This window comes from Anomaloglossus baeobatrachus, chromosome 11, assembly GCF_048569485.1.
Source record: "Anomaloglossus baeobatrachus isolate aAnoBae1 chromosome 11, aAnoBae1.hap1, whole genome shotgun sequence".
Lineage (NCBI taxonomy): Eukaryota > Metazoa > Chordata > Amphibia > Anura > Aromobatidae > Anomaloglossus > Anomaloglossus baeobatrachus.
Window position 1 is genome coordinate 47,615,191 of NC_134363.1, and position 22,577 is coordinate 47,637,767.

Below are 22,577 nucleotides of genomic sequence, written 5' to 3' on the forward strand. Positions count from 1 at the left end.
TTCAGGGGCTGCTGTGTCCCTCCGCTCTGTGCACTGTGCACAATGACAGTGCCCTCTCTCACTGGCCCCTTCCTTGAAATAAGTGTCAGTGACTTTTATTTTTAGTGACACTCATTTCAGGGGCTGGGCTAGTCCTTGCATGTTGTGCACTGTGCACAATGACAGTGCACTCTCTCACTGGCCCCTTCCCTGAAATAAGTGTCAGTGACTTTTATTTTAGTGACACTCATTTCAGGGGCTGCTGTGTCCCTCCGTTCTGTGCACTGTGCACAATGACAGTGCCCTCTCTCGCTGGCCCCTTCCTTGAAACAAAGTGTCAGTGACTTTTATTTTTAGTGACACTCATTTCAGGGGCTGCTGTGTCCCTCCGCTCTGTGCACTGTGCACAATGACAGTGCCCTCTCTCGCTGGCCCCTTTTTTGACACAATGTCAGTGACTTTTATTTTTAGTGACACTCATTTCGGGTGCTGGGCTAGTCCTTGCGTGTTGTGCACTGTGCACAATGACAGTGCGCTCTCTTGCTAACACAGATCCTCAGTAATGAGCTGACAACAGAATGCACCATAAGTATACCCAGCATGCAGAAACCAGTGATGTCATTTGTAAGGATGGAGCTGGTCTGGGCACACCGGGGCTGGGCTAGTCCTTACATGTTGTGCACTGTGCACAATGACAGTGCGCTCTCTCACTGGCCCCTTCCCTGAAATAAGTGTCAGTGTCAGTGACTTTTATTTTTAGTGACACTCATTTCAGGGGCTGGGCTAGTCCTTGCATGTTGTGAACTGTGCACAATGACAGTGCACTCTCTCGCTGGCCCCTTCCTTGAAACAAAGTGTCAGTGACTTTTATTTTTAGTGACACTCATTTCAGGGGCTGGGCTAGTCCTTGCATGATGTGCACTGTGCACAATGACAGTACACTCTCTCACTGGCCCCTTCCCTGAAATAAGTGTCAGTGACTTTTATTTTTAGTGACACTCATTTCAGGGGCTGGGCTAGCCCTTACATGTTGTGCACTGTGCACAATGACAGTGCGCTCTCTCCCTGGCCCCTTCCCTGAAATAAGTGTCAGTGACTTTTATTTTTAGTGACACTCATTTCAGGGGCTGCTGTGTCCCTCCGCTCTGTGCACTGTGCACAATGACAGTGCCCTCTCTCGCTGGCCCCTTTTTTGACACAATGTCAGTGACTTTTATTTTTAGTGACACTCATTTCGGGTGCTGGGCTAGTCCTTGCGTGTTGTGCACTGTGCACAATGACAGTGCGCTCTCTTGCTAACACAGATCATCAGTAATGAGCTGACAACAGAATGCACCATAAGTATACCCAGCATGCAGAAACCAGTGATGTCGTTTGTAAGGACGGAGCTGGTCTGGGCACACTGGGCATACTGACAGTGCACTCTGTTGCCGACTCGTTACTGCTGATCTGAGCCAGCGAGAGAGCGCACTGTCATTGTGCACAGTGCACATGGATAGAGCAGCTTCTGAACTAAATATCACTAAAAATAAAAGTCACTGACACTTGATTTCATAGAAGGGGTTGGTGAGAGAGCGCACCGTCATTGTGCACAGTGCACAGCGCACAGATACAGAGCAACCCCTGAAAAAAGTGTCCCTAAAAATAAGTCACTGATGATGCTTTGTTTCAGAAAGCGGGAAGAGACTGCAGCAATGACAGTAGTTTCTGCCCCCCCTCATGATGATACTTCGTTTCTGGGAAGGGACAAAGACTGCTGCTATGACGCTTTGTTTGAGTATCCCAGCATGCAACAGGAGTCTCAAACTAAGCACCATCAAATGATCAGCAGTTAGATAGTGTAGATAGGGAACGGTGGGGAATTTTTAATGCAATTATAGTAGAAAATAGTTCATATTATGGCACCAAATAGGGATTTAGGATAAAATGACCTTGTATTTCGGACCACCCCTTTGGTGATTACCAATAATGAAGAACCATTGATATAATTATTCAGCCTGAACTGAGCTCCTTGGATCATTTCCCAGGGATTCCTTTTAGGATCCCTTTCTAGAGATGACTTCTCCCTTTCTTCCAATACCCCCCCCCCCCCAATTGGGTATATGTCCCTCTTTTTAGGAATCTCTCCCCTTACACCTGGAGACAATGTGTCTCACTTTGGGATCAAGGAATTTCTTTGACCTCTCCCAACAATATGTCCACAAAGGGCTGGTCACCTAATCCTGATTAGAATTCATTCACACTGTATTTAAATGGCTCAGAGCCCTGCTGGGCTAGGGGGTGTCCACTGTCTGCCCTACTGGTTGTGATACAATAGGACATTGGGCTCAGGGCTTGTGGTCTCAGGGACCTTTGTACTTTGAGTTTCCCTCAATATTGACCAGGGCGACCTCATTAACACTTCTAAAGCTCTGTTCACACACTCTTTTTTGTCCTGCAGCCAAAACCCTGGATTGAAAAAAACTGTTTGCTGTTTTTTTAACTTTTGGGTGCGGATAAAATGTGTGCTTTGTGTAATAAAATTAGTTTTATTCTCCAAAAATTCTTCAAAACGCCCCTTGTTACTTTGGGGGTTTCTAGATGTTCTCGTCTGATTCATCATCATTTGTGACTTTTTGAAAAGTCACAAAATTTGTTGCGAAAGTAAATGTACCCCAGCCCCCTAAACCCCCCCCCCCCCCGGAGTAAGTTTACGCACGGCAGGAATTTTTTATAACATTTTTTTGCATTATTTTGAGAAACATGAACAATTTTGCACCAAACTTTCACAAGAAAGGGTCTAGTGATGGACAAAAATGAAGAGCATTCTGTATTTCACACAATTCATGAATCGCGGAGCCCTGAAAAGTGTGTATGGGGCAACAATGACAGCGAATGTCACAGGACACAAAGGGATTTCACAAAATGATGTTCCTATTATGACAATACTGTATCTGCCTGTGTTATGGAGGCACTGTGTCTGTGTTATGGGGGGCACTGTGTCTATGTTATGGGGGCACTGTGTCTGTGTTATGAGGGCACTGTGTCTGTTATGGTGGCTCTGAGTCTCTTATGGGGGAACTGTGTGTGTCTCTTATGGTGGCCCTATGTGCTTCTGTTATGGGGCACTGTGTCTGTTATGTGGCATTGTGTGCTTCTGCTGTTAGGCACTGTGTGCTTTTGTTAAGGGGGGGTCACTGTGTGTGTCTGTTATGGGGGCACTGTGTGTGTCTGTTATGGGGCACTGTGTGACTGTTATGGGGGTACTGTGTGTGTTATGGGGCACTTTGTGGGTGTGTGTGTGTGTGTGTGTGTGTGTTATGAGGCACTGTTTGTTATATGGGGGCACTGTGTGTCTCTGTTATGGGGGCACTGTGTGTGTTATGGGGACACTGTATGTTATGCGGGCTCTGTGTGTTATGGGGGCTCTATGTGTGTTATGGGGGCACTGTGTGTATTATGAGGGAACTGGGTGTGTGTTATGAGGACACTGTGTGTTATGCGTGCTCTGTGTGTGTTATGGGGGCACTGTTTGTGTTATGGGGACACTGTATGTCATGGGGGCTCTGTGTGTGTTATGGGGGCTCTGTGTGTGTTATGGGGGCACTGTTTGTGTTATGGGGACACTGTATGTTATGCGGACACTGTGTGCTATGCGGACACTGTGTGTGTTATGGGGGCTCTGTGTGTGTTATGGGGGCTCTGTGTGTGTTATGCGGACACTGTATGTTATGCGGACACTGTGTGTGTTATGCGGGCTCTGTGTGTGTTATGGGGGCTCTGTGTGTGTTATGGGGACACTGTGTGCTATGCGGACACTGTGTGTGTTATGGGGGCACTGTTTGTGTTATGGGGACACTGTATGTTATGCGGACACTGTGTGCTATGCGGACACTGTGTGTGTTATGGGGACACTGTGTGTGTTATGGGGGCACTGTGTGTGTTATGGGGACACTGTATGTTATGGGGGCACTGTGTGTGTATTATGGGCACACTGTGTGTGTGTGTGTGTGTGTGTGATATGGGGACACTGTGTGGATTATGGAGACACTGTGTCTGTTATGGGGGCACTGTGTGTATGTTATGGGACACTGTGTGTGTTATGGGGACACTGTGTGTGTTATGGGGGCACTGTATGTTATGGGGGCACTGTGTGTGTATTATGGGCACACTGTGTGTGTGTGTGTGTGTTATGGGGACACTGTGTGTGTTATGGGGACACTGTATGTTATGGGGGCACTGTGTGTGTTATGGGGGCTCTGTGTTATGGGGCACTGTGTGTGATATGGAGCACTGTGTCTGTTATGGGGACACTGTGTGATATGGGGGCTCTGTGTTATGGGGACACTGTGTCTGTTATGTGGGCACTGTGTGTGATATGGGGACACTGTGGGTGTTATGGGGGTACTGTGTGGATTATAGAGACACTGTGTCTTATAGGGGCACTGTGTGTATGATATGGGACACTGTGTGTGTTATGGGGACAGTGTGTGTGTTATGGGGGCTCTGTGTGTGTTATGGGGACACTGTGTGTGTTATGGGGACACTGTGTGTGTTATGGGGGCACTGTGTGTGTTATGGGGACACTGTATGTTATGGGGGCACTGTGTGTGTATTATGGGCACACTGTGTGTGTGTGTGTGTGTGTGTGTGTGTGATATGGGGACACTGTGGATTATGGAGACACTGTGCTGTTATGGGGGCACTGTGTATGTTATGGGACACTGTGTGTGTTATGGGGGCACTGTATGTTATGGGGGCACTGTGTGTGTATTATGGGCACACTGTGTGTGTGTGTGTGTGTGTGTGTTATGGGGACACTGTGTGTGTTATGGGGACACTATGTTATGGGGGCACTGTGTGTGTTATGGGGGCTCTGTGTTATGGGGCACTGTGTGTGATATGGAGCACTGTGTCTGTTATGGGGAACTGTGTGTGTTATGGGGATACTGTGTGTGTTATGGGGACACTGTGTCTGTTATGGGGGCACTGTGTGTGTGATATGGGGACACTGTGTTATGGGTTCTCTGTGTGATATGGGATCTCTGTGTGTTATGGAGACACTGTGTGTGATATGGGGCACTGTGTGTGATATGGGGCACTGTGTGTGATATGGGGCACTGTGTGTGTGATATGGGGCACTGTGTGTGATATGGGGCACTGTGTGTGATATGGGGCACTGTGTATGTTATGGAGACACTGTATGATATGGGTTCTCTGTGTATTGTGGGTTCTCTGTGTGATATGGGGCACTGTGTGTGTGATATGGGCCACTGTGTGTGTGTGTGTGTGTGTGTGTGTGTGTGTGTGTGTGTGTGTGTGATATGGGGCACTGTGTGTGTGTGTGTGTGATATGGGGCACTGTGTGTTGTGGGTTCTCTGTGTGATATGGATTCTCTGTGGGATATGGGGCACTGTGTGTGATATGGGGCACTGTGTGTGATATGGAGACACTGTATGATATGGGTTCTCTGTGTGATATGGGTTCTCTGTGTGATATGGGGGCACTGTATGTGTGTTGTGGGTTCTCTGTGTGATATGGGTTCTCTGTGTGTTGTGGGTTCTCTGTGTGATATGGGGCACTGTGTTGTACTGTGTGTGATATGGGGCACTGTGTGTGTGTGTGTGTGTGTGTGTGTGTGTGTGTGTGTGTGATATGGGGCACTGTGTGATATGGGTTCTCTGTGTGATATGGGGCACTGTGTGTGATATAGGGCACTGTGTGTGTTATGGAGACACTGTATGATATGGGTTCTCTGTGTGATATGGGTTCTCTGTGTGTTATGGGGGCACTGTGTGTGATATGGGTTCTCTGTGTGATATGGGGGCACTGTGTGTGATATGGGTTCTCTGTGTGATATGGGGGCACTGTGTACTGTGTGTGATATGGGGCACTGTGTGTGATATGGGTTCTCTGTGTGTTATGGGGCACTGTGTGTGTTATGGGGGCACTATGTACTGTGTGTGTTATGGGGGCACTATGTACTGTGTGTGATATGGGGGCACTGTGTACTGTGTGTGATATGGGGCACTGTGTGTGATATGGGTTCTCTGTGTGTTATGGGGCACTGTGTGTGTTATGGGGGCACTATGTACTGTGTGTGTTATGGGGGCACTATGTACTGTGTGTGATATGGGGGCACTGTGTACTGTGTGTGATATGGGGCACTGTGTGTGATATGGGTTCTCTGTGTGTTATGGGGCACTGTGTGTGTTATGGGGGCACTATGTACTGTGTGTGTTATGGGGGCACTATGTACTGTGTGTGATATGGGGGCACTGTGTACTGTGTGTGATATGGGGCACTGTGTGTGATATGGGTTCTCTGTGTGATATGGGGCACTGTGTGTGTTATGGGGGCACTATGTACTGTGTGTGTTATGGGGGCACTATGTACTGTGTGTGATATGGGGGCACTGTGTACTGTGTGTGATATGGGGCACTGTGTGTGATATGGGTTCTCTGTGTGTTATGGGGCACTGTGTGTGTTATGGGGGCACTATGTACTGTGTGTGTTATGGGGGCACTATGTACTGTGTGTGATATGGGGGCACTATGTACTGTGTGTGTTATGGGGGCACTATGTACTGTGTGTGATATGGGGGCACTATGTACTGTGTGTGTTATGGGGGCACTATGTACTGTGTGTGATATGGGGGCACTATGTACTGTGTGTGATATGGGGGCACTATGTACTGTGTGTGATATGGGGGCACTATGTACTGTGTGTGTTATGGGGGCACTGTGTGTGATATGGGGGCACTGTGTGTGATATGGGGGCACTATGTACTGTGTGTGATATGGGGGCACTATGTACTGTGTGTGATATGGGGCACTGTGTGTGATATGGGGGCACTATGTACTGTGTGTGTTATGGGGGCACTGTGTGTGATATGGGGGCACTATGTACTGTGTGTGTTATGGGGGCACTGTGTGTGATATGGGGGCACTATGTACTGTGTGTGTTATGGGGGCACTGTGTGTGATATGGGGGCACTGTGTGTGATATGGGGGCACTATGTACTGTGTGTGATATGGGGGCACTATGTACTGTGTGTGATATGGGGCACTGTGTGTGATATGGGGGCACTATGTACTGTGTGTGTTATGGGGGCACTGTGTGTGATATGGGGGCACTATGTACTGTGTGTGTTATGGGGGCACTGTGTGTGATATGGGGGCACTATGTACTGTGTGTGTTATGGGGGCACTGTGTGTGATATGGGGGCACTATGTACTGTGTGTGTTATGGGGGCACTGTGTGTGATATGGGGGCACTATGTACTGTGTGTGATATGGGGCACTGTGTGTGATATGGGGCACTGTGTGTGATATGGGGCACTGTGTGTGATATGGGGGCACTGTGTGTGATATGGGGGCACTATGTACTGTGTGTGTTATGGGGGCACTGTGTGTGATATGGGGGCACTATGTACTGTGTGTGATATGGGGCACTGTGTGTGATATGGGGCACTGTGTGTGATATGGGGCACTGTGTGTGATATGGGACACGTTATTTCCTTTCCTTATCTCTTCGTCTGGAAATCACAGCGATTCTCCAGTAACTTCCCGTCATTTCTGGACTTTCATGACGTCAGTTACTATATTTAGCACGTGATGTTTGTTGGCCCCGCCCCGTCTCCTTGGTAACACGAGAGTTCTTCTCAGATGATTGAACTACAAGCAAGACGTCACGTATTTTCCCAGCGTATGAAGGCCACGCCCCTTTGCTCGCTGATTGGTCCGTTCAGAAGTCAATATAAGCGTCGCTCCGCTGCTCCCGCCTCATATCACTCCCTGAACACAAACAACGACTACAATAGACCCGAGCGCCCCGATGACCAGGTATGGCCGGTACCGATAGCCGTTCTCCGGAGAGAAGCCCCCGCCTCTCACTAATGTGCTGTGTCCTGAGCAAGAGACCCGTCAGAGGAGCTGAACTGCGACCCGTGCTCGGCTTCCACCGAAATATCCAGGAGCCTCCCGCCCAGGAGACCGCCGCCAACCTCTGCTGGAGCGCCGTGGTGCCCGGCTGAGCCCGCCCGCTGGTATGTATGCAGTGCATGCTGGGACTTGTAGCTCTCCTCACTCCTATTGTAGTCTATGGGGAGGTGACATGTGTTTGGAGTAACTGTCCCTTTAAATTGGGCAGTAATTACTGGGTGGTCTGTGCAGTCATCAGAGGGATGTTATAGATATCACCCCTACAGATGATTACTGCGCGGCTCTGGAATTTCCTGCTGATCGTGTAATCGTCTGTGTATCCTTGGTAAGACCCTGGAATGTGAGGAATGAAGGGTCCGAACAAGGGGTGACCGGCCTGCTGGGATCTTTACGGATTCCATTTTGAGACCCCTTTGAGAATGAATGGTGCTGTGGTCCATTGTGGGAACTGATATTAATGGGTTAAGTCCCCCATTCATTCATTCAGCCCCATAAAGCCCTTATATATTTATATTTTTTATTTATATTTTTATAGATTTTATTTGTATTTAATATTTTATTTTTAATTTGTATTTAATCTTTTATTTTCATCTAATACATTTATTTATTAATACATTTATTATTTATTAATACATTTATTATTTATTAATACATTTATTATTTATTAATACATTTATTATTTATTAATACATTTATTATTTTTAAATACATTTATTATTTTTTAATACATTTATTATTTTTTAATACATTTATTATTTTTTAATACATTTATTGATACTATTATTTATTGATACTATTTATTGATACTATTTATTGATACTATTTATTGATACTATTTATTGATACTATTTATTGATACTATTTATTGATACCATTTATTGATAACATTTATTTATTGATAACATTTATTTATTGATACATTTATTTATTGATACATTTATTTATTGATACATTTATTTATAGATACATTTATTTATAGATACATTTATTTATAGATACATTTATTTATAGATACATTTATTTATAGATACATTTATTTATAGATACATTTATTTATAGATACATTTATTTATTGATACATTTATTTATTGATACATTTATTTATTGATACATTTATTTATATATATATATTTTTTTAATTTGAGACCCCTTTGAGAATGAATGGTGCTGTGGTCCATTGTGGGCACTGATATTAATGGGTTAAGTCCCCCATTCTGCTGGCTGGGGGATCCTGTGAGTAGGAAATTGCTTGCTCCAACTTGATGATCCCTGATAAAGCTCAGCAAATCTTCCCCCTCATGTAAATTAAATGACCTATCAAAATAATACTAAAGAATATAATATAAATACTCAATAGTGAAAGTTTTTAAAAACTTTAGTAGTTTTCTGTTACAATGAGTAACCCTATAGAAGTGAGTGGGTCATCAGTGACCCGTTCCCTCCCCCACTGTTGTATTGTGCAATAGTTGTGATCACTTGCACAATGCTCCACTGGATTTGAACAATCCATTTCCTGTTACATTATGTCCGTCTCTAAGCTATTTCCCCCTATGACCACCCCCAGTTTTAGAAAGCGCCCCATATAGCCTGCGAGATTGCCTGTAATCCAGGATAGTTATCCTTTTTCCAGAAAATCCCCAACCCCAGAGTAGATGGCAAAAATTAAAAATATTGCATTTTTACTCTTCTTCCCCATAGCTATTTGACTGCAATGTTGATGGCACTGCAGCCAATCACCAAGCTCACTGGCTCTGCCTGTGTAAGACAGAACACCCTGCTCAGATCTGAGCTCAGTGATTGGCTGCAGTGTTAGCGATGTGATGTCAATGCTAGTGGATGTTGAGTAAAGCAGTGTTTATTTTAGACTTGAGAATTTCTGACAATCCCTTTAAGCTGTGGATACACAAGGACAAGAATTGGATATTCTTGATGGTAGTTTGGGGATTACGGTGTACTGGTAGTTCCAGAGGGTTAATAGAATGGAGGATATCAACAATCACCCCTCCAAAAGCAAAACCAGTGACGTTGGTATGAGACATTGGTTGAGGACCATTATTAAACCCACAATGACATTCACATGGGACATTGGGTGAGGAACATAATTAAACCCACAGTGATGTTGGCATGAGACATTGAGGACCATTACGCTCCTAATGACATTGGTTGAGGACCATTATTAGATCCACAGTGACGTTGGTTGAGGACCATTAAGCTCCCAATGATGTTTGCATGAGACAGAGGACCCTTAAACCCACAGTGATATTGGCATGGGACATTGGTTGTGGACAATTAAACCCACAATGACATTGGTTGAGGACCTTTATTAAGCTCCCAATAACCTTAGCATGAGACATTGGTTGAGGACCATTAGCAAACCCCCAGTGACGTTGGCATTGGATTGGTTGAGGACCACTACTGCTCCATTCTCACAGGTACCTGTCTCTACGTATAGTGGTCAGAACTAGTCATGCATGTAGCCTATGATGGCAGGATGACTCCTTTCTACTATTGTCTAACTTGCCCTTTTTTCTTTCAGTCCTTCACAGAATGGGACTTGACCATCTCAACGTTTGTTTACACTGGAAAAACTTGACCGCTTCGCTGAGCTGCTGGCATAGAGGCACCGCTTCCCAGTTTGACGTTACAAAGGATCATCATCTGCAGTTGCCGATTGTCCTCACTGACTTTGGCACAGACGTGGTTATAGTCACAATGGCCGCCAGGATCGTGCAGTCCATTATTTCGTTGGGCAAGAACCTACTTCAGAAACACACCATGTATTGGAGGATGCTTCCTCGTGTCTTCGTGAGCAGGGCCTTGCGGGCCGTGGTGGTGGTGTGCTGGAGCGTTTTGGATGTTCTGTTACCATTACTGATGAGCATGTACCTTTATAAGAGAGCAGCTGCGTATAGGAGCGAGCAGCAGATGAATATGGTCTCTATAAAGTGTCAGTGGGGGAGTGGCATGGAGCTGGAGGAGATCATGGATGGAGACACCTGCAGTTTAAAGATTGAGGCAGTAGAAGATATCGTAATAGTGGAAGTGAATGATGAATGTGAGCAGATGCCTAAGGAAGAGGTTCCTCTACAATCTTGTACCAACCCATTCATTATGTCCATGATCTGCGTGCCTACAGAGGGTACTGACTCCTCCGAGGAGTCTGAGGTGGAAAGTGTTAAAGGATTGGACTTCTCCCAAGAAGAGAAGTCTGTGGACAGTGGTTTGCAGGAGTCCTGGACTCCGGGGTCCAAGTATGACGAGGACCTCAGTGATGAAAGTGACTGGTCTGATGAGGACTCTTGGGATGAAGATGAAGACAGTAATTCATGCCACGAAGATGACGACTTGTGGGCCTCCTTCTGTCGCTCCGACGATCCGTACAATCCACTTTCTTTTGCCATGCCCACAAAAGCTCCTGAGCAGCCAAAGAAAAAGGCCTCCACGGAAAGTCTTAAAACAAAGATTCTGGAGAATGTGGATGGTACTGTACGTTGTGATGTCAAAATGGAATGTGGAACGGCTACTGAAAAGCAAAAAATGAAGACCAAGCCAGTGCTGTCCGGATACAAGTCCACTCACAAGTGCACGCCGGCCAAGGAGGAGGCCACGGAAGAAGGCGACCAAAGTACCAAGAAAGTAAGTGATGTTTGATTAAGACCCCTTCAGTGCAGGTGGTTGAGAAGGCTTGTTTTGGCCAAATCTAGGCATATGTTTGTACCAATGTTGGCCACAGATGGGAGGATGCTACCAACCTTAATCTATTAATGGACACGTGACCAAACACCACTTAAGATGCATACAGCACCTCAACTCCTGAACGAGTTCATTAGATGATCTCCATTCCTGGTCTACATTCAACCCTGTTGTGTAGACCAGGAATGGTGGTTATCTAATGAACCTGTTCTGGGTTTGGGATGCTATATATATCTTAGGTGGTTGGTCAAATCTGCGAATGTTAAACTGGTGGGATCGGGTATTAAAATTGTTTGTGACCCTTCCCCCCCCCCCCACCTCTGTAGGAAAGTCAGGAGGTCCCACATACGCTCTTAAAAATAAAGGAGCTCTACAGTCAAACTCAAACTATGTACCCACCAATAAACTAAAGGCCCTTTTTAACTAATGGAGTTGTGTAGCGACCCGCTTGGCCTACAGGATTGAATACAGTATATTTTTGGCTTAAAGTCCCCCAGTGACTTTGCCGTTAGATAATTAGGGCAACTCTGGGAGGAAATCCTTAAATTCTACCTGGGGACTTGCCTTAGTCAGCACTCGGATGTTAAATTTCATGTTGTTGCGTGAGGTCTCTTGAGGTGTGATGCCACCTTCTGAAACAGGAGGAGGAAGTCTGGTGTGACGGCCACGTGATCTCTTGACGTAGCGCATTACTAATCTAATTACTGTCATTATCACATGGTGCGGCCTCGTCATTCCTGGAAAGTCATGGAGCTGCTATGCATTGTGATATTGGACTTATATTTAACCCCTTCTATTTCAGGTGCGCTTCTCACCCAAAGTCACCATCCACCCTATCGTGACCTGGAGCTTTGCCCACCGAATGGCCCGGAAAGGACAGTGGGAAGAGTACGCCAGAGATCGCTGCCGCTTCCAGAGACGGATCGCAGAGGCTGAGGTCGCCATTGGCTTCTGTCTGACCAGTCACCACCGGGAAAAGATCCGGGCCGGACTAGAGCCCATACCTACTAGAGCCCATACCTACGTACCCAGTTATGGACATGTTAACTCTTTAAGTGCCTGAGATTTTGTTTTTTTGCACTCCTGATGTTTTTAATTTTGCACTGGGTCTGGTGGGAAGTTCTGTTGTGACAGTGTTAAGTGATTATTTTAAGCAGTGAAATTTTTTTTTTTTGCTTCGTTTTTTTTTAAGTTTGTAGAACACTCCATGTCAATTTGTGCCAGTAATTGCCAAAAATGTTACCTATTGTTCCCAATTTTTATATAATTTTTTTTTCCCTATTGCTGATCACTTTCTAAGACTATGGAGAGAAAAAAAAAACAGCACGACTATTACCGGACAAAGTTGCTCTGGAAGTTTCCTTGTCTGCATCTACCTCATCCTGCCCGGAGGTTCGTAGAATCGATGGGCTTTGCTGTGTACTAAACTGTAAAAAGATTGACTCTTTAATCCTGGAGCATTTTTTGGATGCTCCAAGCAGATGTGATCTGCACTATTTTACCCCAATTTGTGTGATCAGTAGTAATCTGACTGCCCACTAAATAGTCCCAAATATCTTGCGCCAAAGTTTGCAATTTCTCTACCTCAATTCCCTCCCTTTAATAGTTAACTTTAGTTATTTTACTAAAGCCCCTGTAGTAGTTTGTGGTGCCCCCTAGTGGGGATGTTTCTAATGAGTCAATTTTTTTTCTATTTTATAATTCTTTTAAGTGTAATATATTTTGTTTTTTAAGTTAATAAAATGTTGTTTCCTTATCCTGCTGTGTGGTAGTGACTTACTATTCTGCTGTTCTCCAACATCAAAGTTGGCCAATATCAAGCATCTTAATTTAAAGGGACAATCTCCGCAGGATGAATGTTCACACAAAGTACAGGCGCTTGTGCATCATGGGGAGGTTAATCATTTAAACTCTCCGCCCTTTCCTCTTCTGTGATTGACATCGCTGGCTTCAAAGAACTGGAGAATGTTGAGATGGGTGGGAAGGTAAATTTAAATGATTAGCCCTAATGATAAAAATGAGGAAATATTTTTTTTTTTATTAATAAAAACAATCAATAAAATAACTATTTACTGCAAGTACTAATTTTATTATTAAAAATCTCAATAAAATAATAATTGTAATAGTTATTAACCATTTTTGACAATTACTATAATTTTTTTAATAAAAATAAAACCAATTAATTTAGTAATTGTAATAAAAATAGTTATTATTTATTAACCATTTTTATGACTTGGTTTTATTTTTATTAAAAATAAAATATCAATAAAATATAGTAGTTGTAATAGTTATTTATTAACCATTTTTATTACAATTACTATTTTTAGTAATAAAAATAAAACCAATAAAATTGTAATTGTAATAAAGTTTAATAACTATTTTTATTACAATTACTATTTTATTGGTTTTATATTTGTTAATAAAAATAAAATGGTAATCATAAAAATGGTTAATTTTTATTACAATGACTATTATTGTTTTTTATTACAATTACGATTTATTTTTATTAATAAAAAAACAATAAAAGTCATTGTAATAAAAATGGTTAAATAGTAATCGTAATAAAAATAGTTATTAAACTATTAAAATTACGATTTTATTTTTTTATTAAAAATAAAATCGTAATTGTAATAAAAATGGTTAATTTTTTTATTAGTTACTATTTGTTTTATTTTTATTAAATAATATAGTAATGGTCAACTATTTTTATTACAATTACTAGTTTATTATTTATTAACAATTTTTATGACAATTACTATTTTATTAAAAATAAAACCAACAAAATATAGTAATTGTGATAAAAAGTTATTTACCATTTTTATTACAATTATGATTTTATTTTTATTATATTAATAAAAATAAAACAAAAAAATAGTAATTGTAATAAATAAAAAATACTAATTTTTATTACAATTATTATTAGTTTAATAATAATAAAAAAATAATACAAATAAAAATATATATATAGCACTATTAATCCCATAGCGCTTACATACATTGACATTATCACATCTTTTAGCCTCTGACCAGCTGCTGGATTTACCTATACATGCAAAGGTAACAGCACAGCACAAAGGTTCCTGTCGCATTAGGTAAGACTTCAGTAGCACAGATGTCAATAGAAAATAAACCATAGTGTGGCACTGGTAGTCAGTGTTGGGGTGTTTATATATTTTTTTTTTTTTTTTTTGTTGCCGCATTCAAATGCAGTTCACTTCTCTATGGCTACATTGGAAGTATTCATAATATATGTGATTGGTCAATGACAGCTGCTGGGTTCCTGGCAAACAGTGTCCTTATGGCACAGGCTGCTTTACTCCCTCTATTTTCTATGAAGAGGGATAAGGCTTATACACTGACACTGCATGGATGCTGCCTGCCAGGTTTCTTGCATTTGTCATGGGTGTGTGCCAGCAGCTGAGCTGCTCAGATCCAGGTGCTCAGTAACTAGAGGGTCTCCGGACCCGGGGGTTGTGTGCCACTCAAATGAAGGGTTATTTACAAAGTATTTTATAGAGTTCGTGACACCACCCGTGGTATGTGGTAATTAGGAGTACCACCGCTGCAGTTGGGAGTACCCAGGAATGATGGAATGGGGCAGCCAGGTGTTGTGACCCTCCACGGGTAGGGGGAATGCCCTGGGACTCGGTGATGGTGGGGGAGTGCCGTTGGATGCAAAGGGGTCACTGTTGTACTCAGTCCATTAAGCTGACACCGACAACTGGTCAAACAAGTCTCTGGATGCCACTGAGGGGAGCTTAGTGGTGCTAATAGTGCTGCCTGGTGATCCATGACCTGCCTCCTGGCACTGTTGCACTGTTTACTACTTTGGTGGTCCTGGTGGTATGAAACTTGCTGGGTCCTGCTTCCCACTATGGCTAAGTGTGGGAGCTTGCTCTCAGGGCTCACGCTTGGGATTTTCTGGACAGTTTTGATTGGAAAGTCCTATCCCTCTCGTTGCGCTAGTGCCCTGATTTTTGGAGTGGGTGGTAACTGCCCTTGAAGACTCCGTTCTCCTCGGGTAAATTATCGGGTTGCCTGAAGCTACTCCCCGACCTAGGGTCCACGTACCCTGTCGTGCCTTGGTCCCAGCCTGGTGACTGTGCAAGGTCGCCGGCTGTCCTCGACAGATCCGTGCCCCTTGCCATTATCCCTTGCAACCGGGGGTCCAGCTCCTACTAGGCCCAGACCACCGCCTGCCACCTAGATTCCTTGCCAGGAGCCCCACTCCCGACCTCACTTTCACCTTTCAGTCCCAACTCTTTCCTCTTGACCTCTCCTCTCAAACCCCCCCCCAGGTGGGTGACTCTATTCCACTCAAGCCGTCCACTGGTGTGTGGTGGTGGGCGTATCTAGGATTTGATTAGCTGATGTAGGCAACACCATATAGTTGGGGACCCTAAACCAAGGAGGTGGATACTGCACGGGAGGGCAGATTGTGAAATACCCTGTGACGACCTGATAGTCCAGGGGCATCACAGGTGCACCAAACCTGATGAGTATCTGAGATTAGTCCATATCTAGCAGCTGAAGGTTAAACAAAAGAGGTCGCCTTGCTGCTGGCTGTTGGGCTCACATAAAACTGGCCATTTTTGTGTCCTCAGGATCTCCATTTGTACGTGTTTTTCAAAGCAGTAATGCATGTCCATATTCCAAGATTATGGAGTATGTTCATTTTGGTTGAGTCGGTATAAAATTGACCAACTCCTAAAATATATAATTGGGCACAGTAGTTCAATGCAAAATGTGATATTTTTTCATATGAATTTATGAAAGTTATGATGTCCTATAAATGGCTGTTCTATCCCTGATCTAAGGCTACATTCACACAGCGTTTCTACAGTGTTTCTTGAGGATGTTTTTCAGCTGCAAAAGCAGATCAGCTTATTAAAAAAGTCACTTGAAAGGTTTGAGCTCAGATGTTTTCATATGGCAAAAGCAGATTAGAAAAATAACGGACAATGCTTCAAACATAAGTAATGCTGGATGATCAACAACTTACTAAAGGAAAAGAAGCTCTGACTGAGGTAGCAGTTAGGATGAGTGGCTACCGGACTGCCAGGTGCAAGAGGACTTGGGTCCTGACAGTGCTACTGCTGCTGTATCTTCCTCATCAGATGAGGAGTTTAACTTTGACAAGTATTTGGATGACATGGAGCAGGCAAAGCATTGCCGCAAGGAAAAAGATGTCACTCCTCCTATAGCTGCCGCTTGACCAGATTTTAGCAACATTATTCACTTGCTCTCAAAGAAATAGAAAAATTCAACCGTTCATCAAAACTGACTGCATGAGGCAATTCCTTTATACCCGGCAATTGTTAGAGATGTTACCCATGTGGTTATGGCTTTGCCTCCAACCCAAGTTAGTGTAGAGAGGTTGTTCTCTAGCCTTAAAATTGTTAGGTCAGATTTGAGGTCACCTATTAAGGAGGATCTGGTGGGGGCAATTCTGTTTGAAACTGATCCAGTAAGTCTCTCTTTCACACCATCAGTCAATCTGTCAAAATGTGAAAAAACAGATACAGCTCTGGATCAGTTTTTTTTTCCTCATGGACTTGTATTAGCGATGGATTGCCTCATGTTACATCCGTCATACGACTGATCCGTCGACAAATGTGACAGACAACGTCAATATCGGTTTTGTCTGTCGAAAAAAAACTGACGACAATGGATGAATCACCATCCATCTGTTCTAATGGAAGCCTATCGGCGCAAAATCAGTCAAATGTCTGATCCGCCATCTGATTCTTTTATGACCGAGCATGCCCAGAAGTGTTGTAAAATCACTGCTGGTCAGGAAAAAAAAAATGGTACTGTGAAGGTTCAGGCTATGATTCAATTGTCCATCTAATAGCAATAATCATACAAACAGATGATTTTATGTGCATACCAGGCTGCACCTTTGGAATGTGAAATTATGCTAGGCTGAATAATGCAAGTATTCATAACACACTGAGTGTGTTCATAATATGTTGGTTCTCACCAGCTGGGATGTGAAGCTGGGGCTTATCTATTACTAACCAAGATGAATAAGCCAAAATGTACAATGAACAAAGTATTCAGAAGCTGGTTCAAACTGGTATTAGAAAGCCAGTAGCAGGCTGATGACGTACTATATAGACTTTGTTATCTCCAACCAATGAAGGACTATGTTGAACTGAATAACTGTGTGCATTTTTATAATATACGAGTTCGAAGAGGATTAAGCTTCTCCCGGATAGACACATCTATCACGTGTGGTCATTTTTCCTCATACATACATCTGCACACATTTGATTTGGAATCCGTCTCTGTGACCCTAAAGACCCCATAGCAGTCCCCCCCCCCCCAACAGTACGACTAATCCGTTTTTGTTTTGTTTTTTACAGGATCTATTGCATCAATTTTACCACAATCTGAAATGTATCCGTTGCACAAAATGGATTGTGACTGATGCAAAAAAAAAAAAAAAACTGAACGAGGCCTAAGACACAGATGGCAAAAACCTTCTTCATAGTCTTCAATAGTAAAAAAAAATAATAAACCCAAAAACAAAACTGATAAAGTTCTATGTACACAACCTTTACTGCTGGATCACTTTCAATGGATGATTACTGGACATGTGAACATAGTCAGTATTCCCCAGAATTCTTTACAAATAGGTACTTGCTCAACTCTACTTAACTATTCATACTCTCGATACTCTTAACGAGTACTGTCTAATACTCGCGTATTAATTCCGAATAGCGTGTGCAATGCAAGTCCATGGGGGAAAAAAAAAAATCGCAAAGTAATGAGTAACCTGAATGCTGCACTATTCACTACTCGCACGAATACTGCAGCATTCGGGTTACTTTGCGAATTTTTCCCATTGACTTTCATTGCACACGCTATTTGGAATTAATCCATTAGTATTAGACAGTAAATGTCGTATAACATATTTTTATTAGATTTTTTTTCCAACACAGACATCTAATATATAAAAGGTGTGTGTGTGTGTGTGTGTGTATATGTGTATGTATGTATGTCCGGGATTGGCATCTGCACTGTTGCAGCTACAGCCACAAAATTTTGCACTCTCACACGTCTGGACCCCGAGAGTGTTTTGACAGGAAATTTTAACCCCACGCTTTACAGTTATTCGCCAAAAACCTGCCTCCATTAAAGCGAATGGAGCTGGGAGCCACAGTGCAGCCAGAACTTCAGAAGAATGCGCAGCCTCGCCCTTATATGTAATGTTGGCGTGTCACAATGCAGCCAGGGAAAGAGACAGACACAGGGAAACAGACAAAGACAGGTAAAGAGAAAGAGGGAAAGAGACAGATAGGAAACCTTAAAATATGATTCACTTCCAAGATGACAGTGTGAATGGTTCCAACATCTTTATTGACTGAAAATAAAATTCCTTACAATGATTAAGAAAAGCTCATTACATGAATTCATAAACCGCACGTCTCATCTGGGGTGACCCGGTGCCCAAAAACGTTACTGCCGGCACCGTACCTGGAGGAAAAATTGGTAATGTATGTCCTTAGGTTTCATTGAGAATTTGTCACATGTTCCTGATGGTTTGGGGTTTTTGATTTTTTTTTCTTGACAAATTCCCAAAATGTTATATTTTTTTTCTGCTTCAGGATTTTGGACAATACCAAGTGGTTACATTAAAAAGACTTTTCTTTAGTACAAAAAAAATTAAAGTGGTGAAGCTGTTTTGGGGAAAAATGCATTAATTCAGCATTGGCATTAAGACTGCACATACCATATGGAGGGTATTTTTTTGGGGGTGGAGGGGGGGGGGGGAAGAAAATCCCCTCACAGGCTTATTTCTATGGGAAAGCCACATTTTTTATTTCCTGGATGGGATCTAAAAATTGGGGGGGTGCACAAAAAAAAAAAAAAGCACAGGTTTTGTTTTTCTGTAGCAGATGATTAAATGTGTTCCAAACAAGGCCCTGTGTGAGGATAAGGCTGCAAAGAACAATTTAGGAAAAGAAAGGGTGTAATGCTGAGATTGTTCTGGAAGCATCTTTTTGGTACCATGTTTTGGACACTTAGGATATATGCACACAATCAGGACCTGCTGAGTACTGTATGCAGCAGGTCCGGACCTGCAGGACCACAGGTCCCCTCCACAGGAGAGCACAGCTGCTTGTGCCCACAATCCGTGCTCCAGCAGTAGTGGTCTCTCGCTGTGTTCTCCCTGCAGAGAATATACGCATCTCCACAGCACAGAATTGACATGCTGCGGCTCAGGAAGGTCAGTTTACACTGCGGGCTGTACATACACAGTCTGCATAGGATTTCTAGAAATCTATCCACAGTGCTTGTACTCTACACTGCAGCTTGTTGGACACAGCTGAAACACACTATTCCAAAATGCTGTCATCCCTGATCAGGGCACGCAGCCTTAGGGTTTGTGTCCACAATCAGGACTTACTGCGTCCTGGACTCAGCGGGTCCTGACCTGCGGGGCAGCGAGTCTCCTCAGGAGAACACAGCTGCTTGTACCCACAATCAGGGTTCGGTGCGCTGCGGTCTCTCGCTTGTATTCTCCCTACAGAGGACGCATGCAAATCCGCAGCAAACAATTGACATGCTGTGGCTTGGAAAGCCACACCGCAGGTCAGTGGTTGCTGTGGGAAAAAAAAAAACAAGTACAGTGGGCACGGGATGAATACCATCCACTGTGCTTGTACTGTACAACGCAGCGTTTTAGACACAGCTGAAACACGCAGCATCCAAAATGCTGTGAACCCTGATCATGAACACGCAGCCTTAGGCTACGGTACTCACGGGAGCTCGTATGTCCACAGGTTTCCCGCAGCGGCTCCCCAGAATCCGCAGCTATCCATAGCTGCGGACATTCCTGCAACTTACCTGCGGAAGCCCTGGCCTCTATCTCCATAGTGGAGGAACGTGAATTCCGCAGGAATAATTGACATGCAGTTATGTGCGGCTACGGGACATCCGCAGCATATTCCGCAGCCACACGTATCCGCAGCATGGACACAGACACTCCCCATGTCCCATAGGATAATATGGGGAGTGTCTGTACATGCTGAAACCTGCAGATTTATCTGGAAAATCCAGAAAATCCGCGGATTTTCCGCAGATAAATCCGCAGGTTTAATCTCCCGTGGGCACAGGGCCTTACACCTCAAAAACGCATTGCAACAAGGGACGTTTGCAGCACTGATATCTGCAACAACGTAGCACAAAAAGAAGAAATTCAGATCGTTGGGCACTTCAACCCCGTTTATCTGGTCGCTATGCTATATACACTACTGCAGCTAAGGACTGGGGGGGGTTAATAGATGATGAAAGGATTTGTAGGACCCGATCCATGGGCCACATCAATCAGTGAACACGGGACAGAAGCCGTGAGAACCGCCTCCTACCTTCTGCCACCCACGCTCTTCTTTTGATTGACCGGCCTGGTTCGTTGTCACCACTGTGGTGTGAGCTAATCAAAAGATCCATGGGTGCCTAAAGGAGCGGGAGGTCAATGTGGTCACAGATTACTCAAGTGGCCAATGGATCGGATCCTGCACCAACGCTAGTGCCTCTTCACCAAGGAATACATACTACAGCCTGAAACGCGTTGCAACAGAGAAGTCTTCAGCATTGACTACAGCTCTAATATATCTGTCCAAGTAACACAGATAGGAGAAGGCATTCTGGGACTCGACACAAGGGGGATTCATCTCATGGGGTGCTTGGACCCCACTTACCTGGTCACTATGCTATATACCCTACTGCATCTAAGGTTTGGCGGGTGCTAATACATGATGAAAAAGTCACAATCTTGCTATGGATAACCAGAAAAAGCAAAAGCAGATAATAGCCCCCTAGCCACAGCTGGTCAATATTTACTTGGTGCCCATCTGTGGAGTTTAAGGGGCTCAGGTGGGGTCTAGGTCATTGAGGAATTCGGAAGGTAGTCTCCTCCAGATCCCGCTACTTCAGGATACGAGGAATACTACGTCTTGACTCAAGAAGATGCTGGATACATTATATACTCCGGACTGGCAGAGACACAATGTAACGTCAGCACTATATCCAATATATATACTGTACATATACGGGTGGCCTTCTCAGCCATGATGAAAACAGAAAAGGTGCTTCTCCGGGGTCCGACCGACCTAACGCCCCAAAGTCTTTTTGTTATTTGTTTCTTCTTTTTTTTTTATAGTTTGTTTTTTGAAAACAAGAAGCCCGATTCCCAATGTGAGAGATTTACCCAGAGGTCGATTGCACATCCCTCTGGACTTTGTAATTCAGGAGAACAGAGGGATACAGGAGTGGAGACACCAAGATGGCGGTGACCGATCCATGCCTTCCTGCCGCGCTCCCCGTCCCTTGGGTCTCTGACTTTCTGCCGTTAGACTTGCTGAACCAGATGTTCCTGGGAAGGTGCTGACTCTTTTGTGTCTTGGTGGGCCGCTTCTCCTGGAGGGTCTGGGTGAGCGTCTGACGGCTGGTGGGCTTCTTCTGCTTTACCTGTTAACAGAGATCATACAATGGATGCTGCTGAGAGGATCCATTACATATGAAGGTAGGACGCCGATGGCCTATTCCTCCTGGCCCCTGACGGCTTAAGCGGGCTTTACACGCTGCGACATCGCTAGCGATGTCGAGCGCCATGGCACCCGCCCCCGTCATACGTGCGATATTGTGTGATCGCTGCTGTAGCGAACATTATCGCTACGGCAGCGTCACACGCACATACCTGCTCTACGACGTCGCTTTGGCCGGCGAACCGCCTACTTCCTAAGGGGGCGGGTCGTTCAGCGTCACAGCGACGTCACTGAACCGCCGCCCAATGGAAAAGGAGGGGCGGAGATGAACGGGACGTAACATCCCACCCACCTCCTTCCTTCCGCATTGTCGGTGGATGCAGGTAAAGAGATGTTCCTCGCTCCTGCGGTGTCACACATAGCGATGTGTGCTCCCGCAGGAATGACGAACAACATCGCTAATAAGCAGAAAACGATTTTTTGTTT

General features: G+C 44.1%; 2 protein-coding genes across 3 annotated transcripts in view; one reads left to right on the forward strand and one right to left on the reverse strand.

The window, feature by feature from the left end:
* The first annotated feature begins 7,738 nt into the window (after positions 1 to 7,738).
* LOC142256213 (uncharacterized) lies at positions 7,739 to 13,352 on the forward strand. The gene is made up of 3 exons (XM_075327781.1): positions 7,739 to 8,006; positions 10,439 to 11,538; positions 12,398 to 13,352. The coding sequence occupies exons 2-3, from the start codon at positions 10,450 to 10,452 to the stop codon at positions 12,656 to 12,658; spliced, it is 1,350 nt and encodes a 449-aa protein (XP_075183896.1). The 5' UTR covers positions 7,739 to 8,006; positions 10,439 to 10,449; the 3' UTR covers positions 12,659 to 13,352.
* A 5,589-nt stretch (positions 13,353 to 18,941) lies between these two features.
* Positions 18,942 to 22,577, reverse strand: part of NUCB1 (nucleobindin 1) — a 47,062-nt gene continuing 43,426 nt past the window's right edge. For both annotated transcript variants that reach the window (XM_075328798.1, XM_075328797.1), the window contains exon 13: positions 18,942 to 22,074. In XM_075328798.1, the coding sequence (XP_075184913.1) occupies positions 21,956 to 22,074 (119 nt within the window). In that variant the 3' untranslated portion in view covers positions 18,942 to 21,955. The remainder of the gene's footprint in view (positions 22,075 to 22,577) is intronic.

Excerpts from the sequence above, each read along its gene's own strand:
- LOC142256213 (XM_075327781.1), top strand. The coding sequence starts at position 10,450 with ATGGGACTTGACCATCTCAACGTTTGTTTACACTGGAAAAACTTGACC. Across the intron at positions 11,539-12,397 it reads GCGACCAAAGTACCAAGAAA|GTGCGCTTCTCACCCAAAGT; the intron begins GTAAGTGATGTT and ends CTTCTATTTCAG.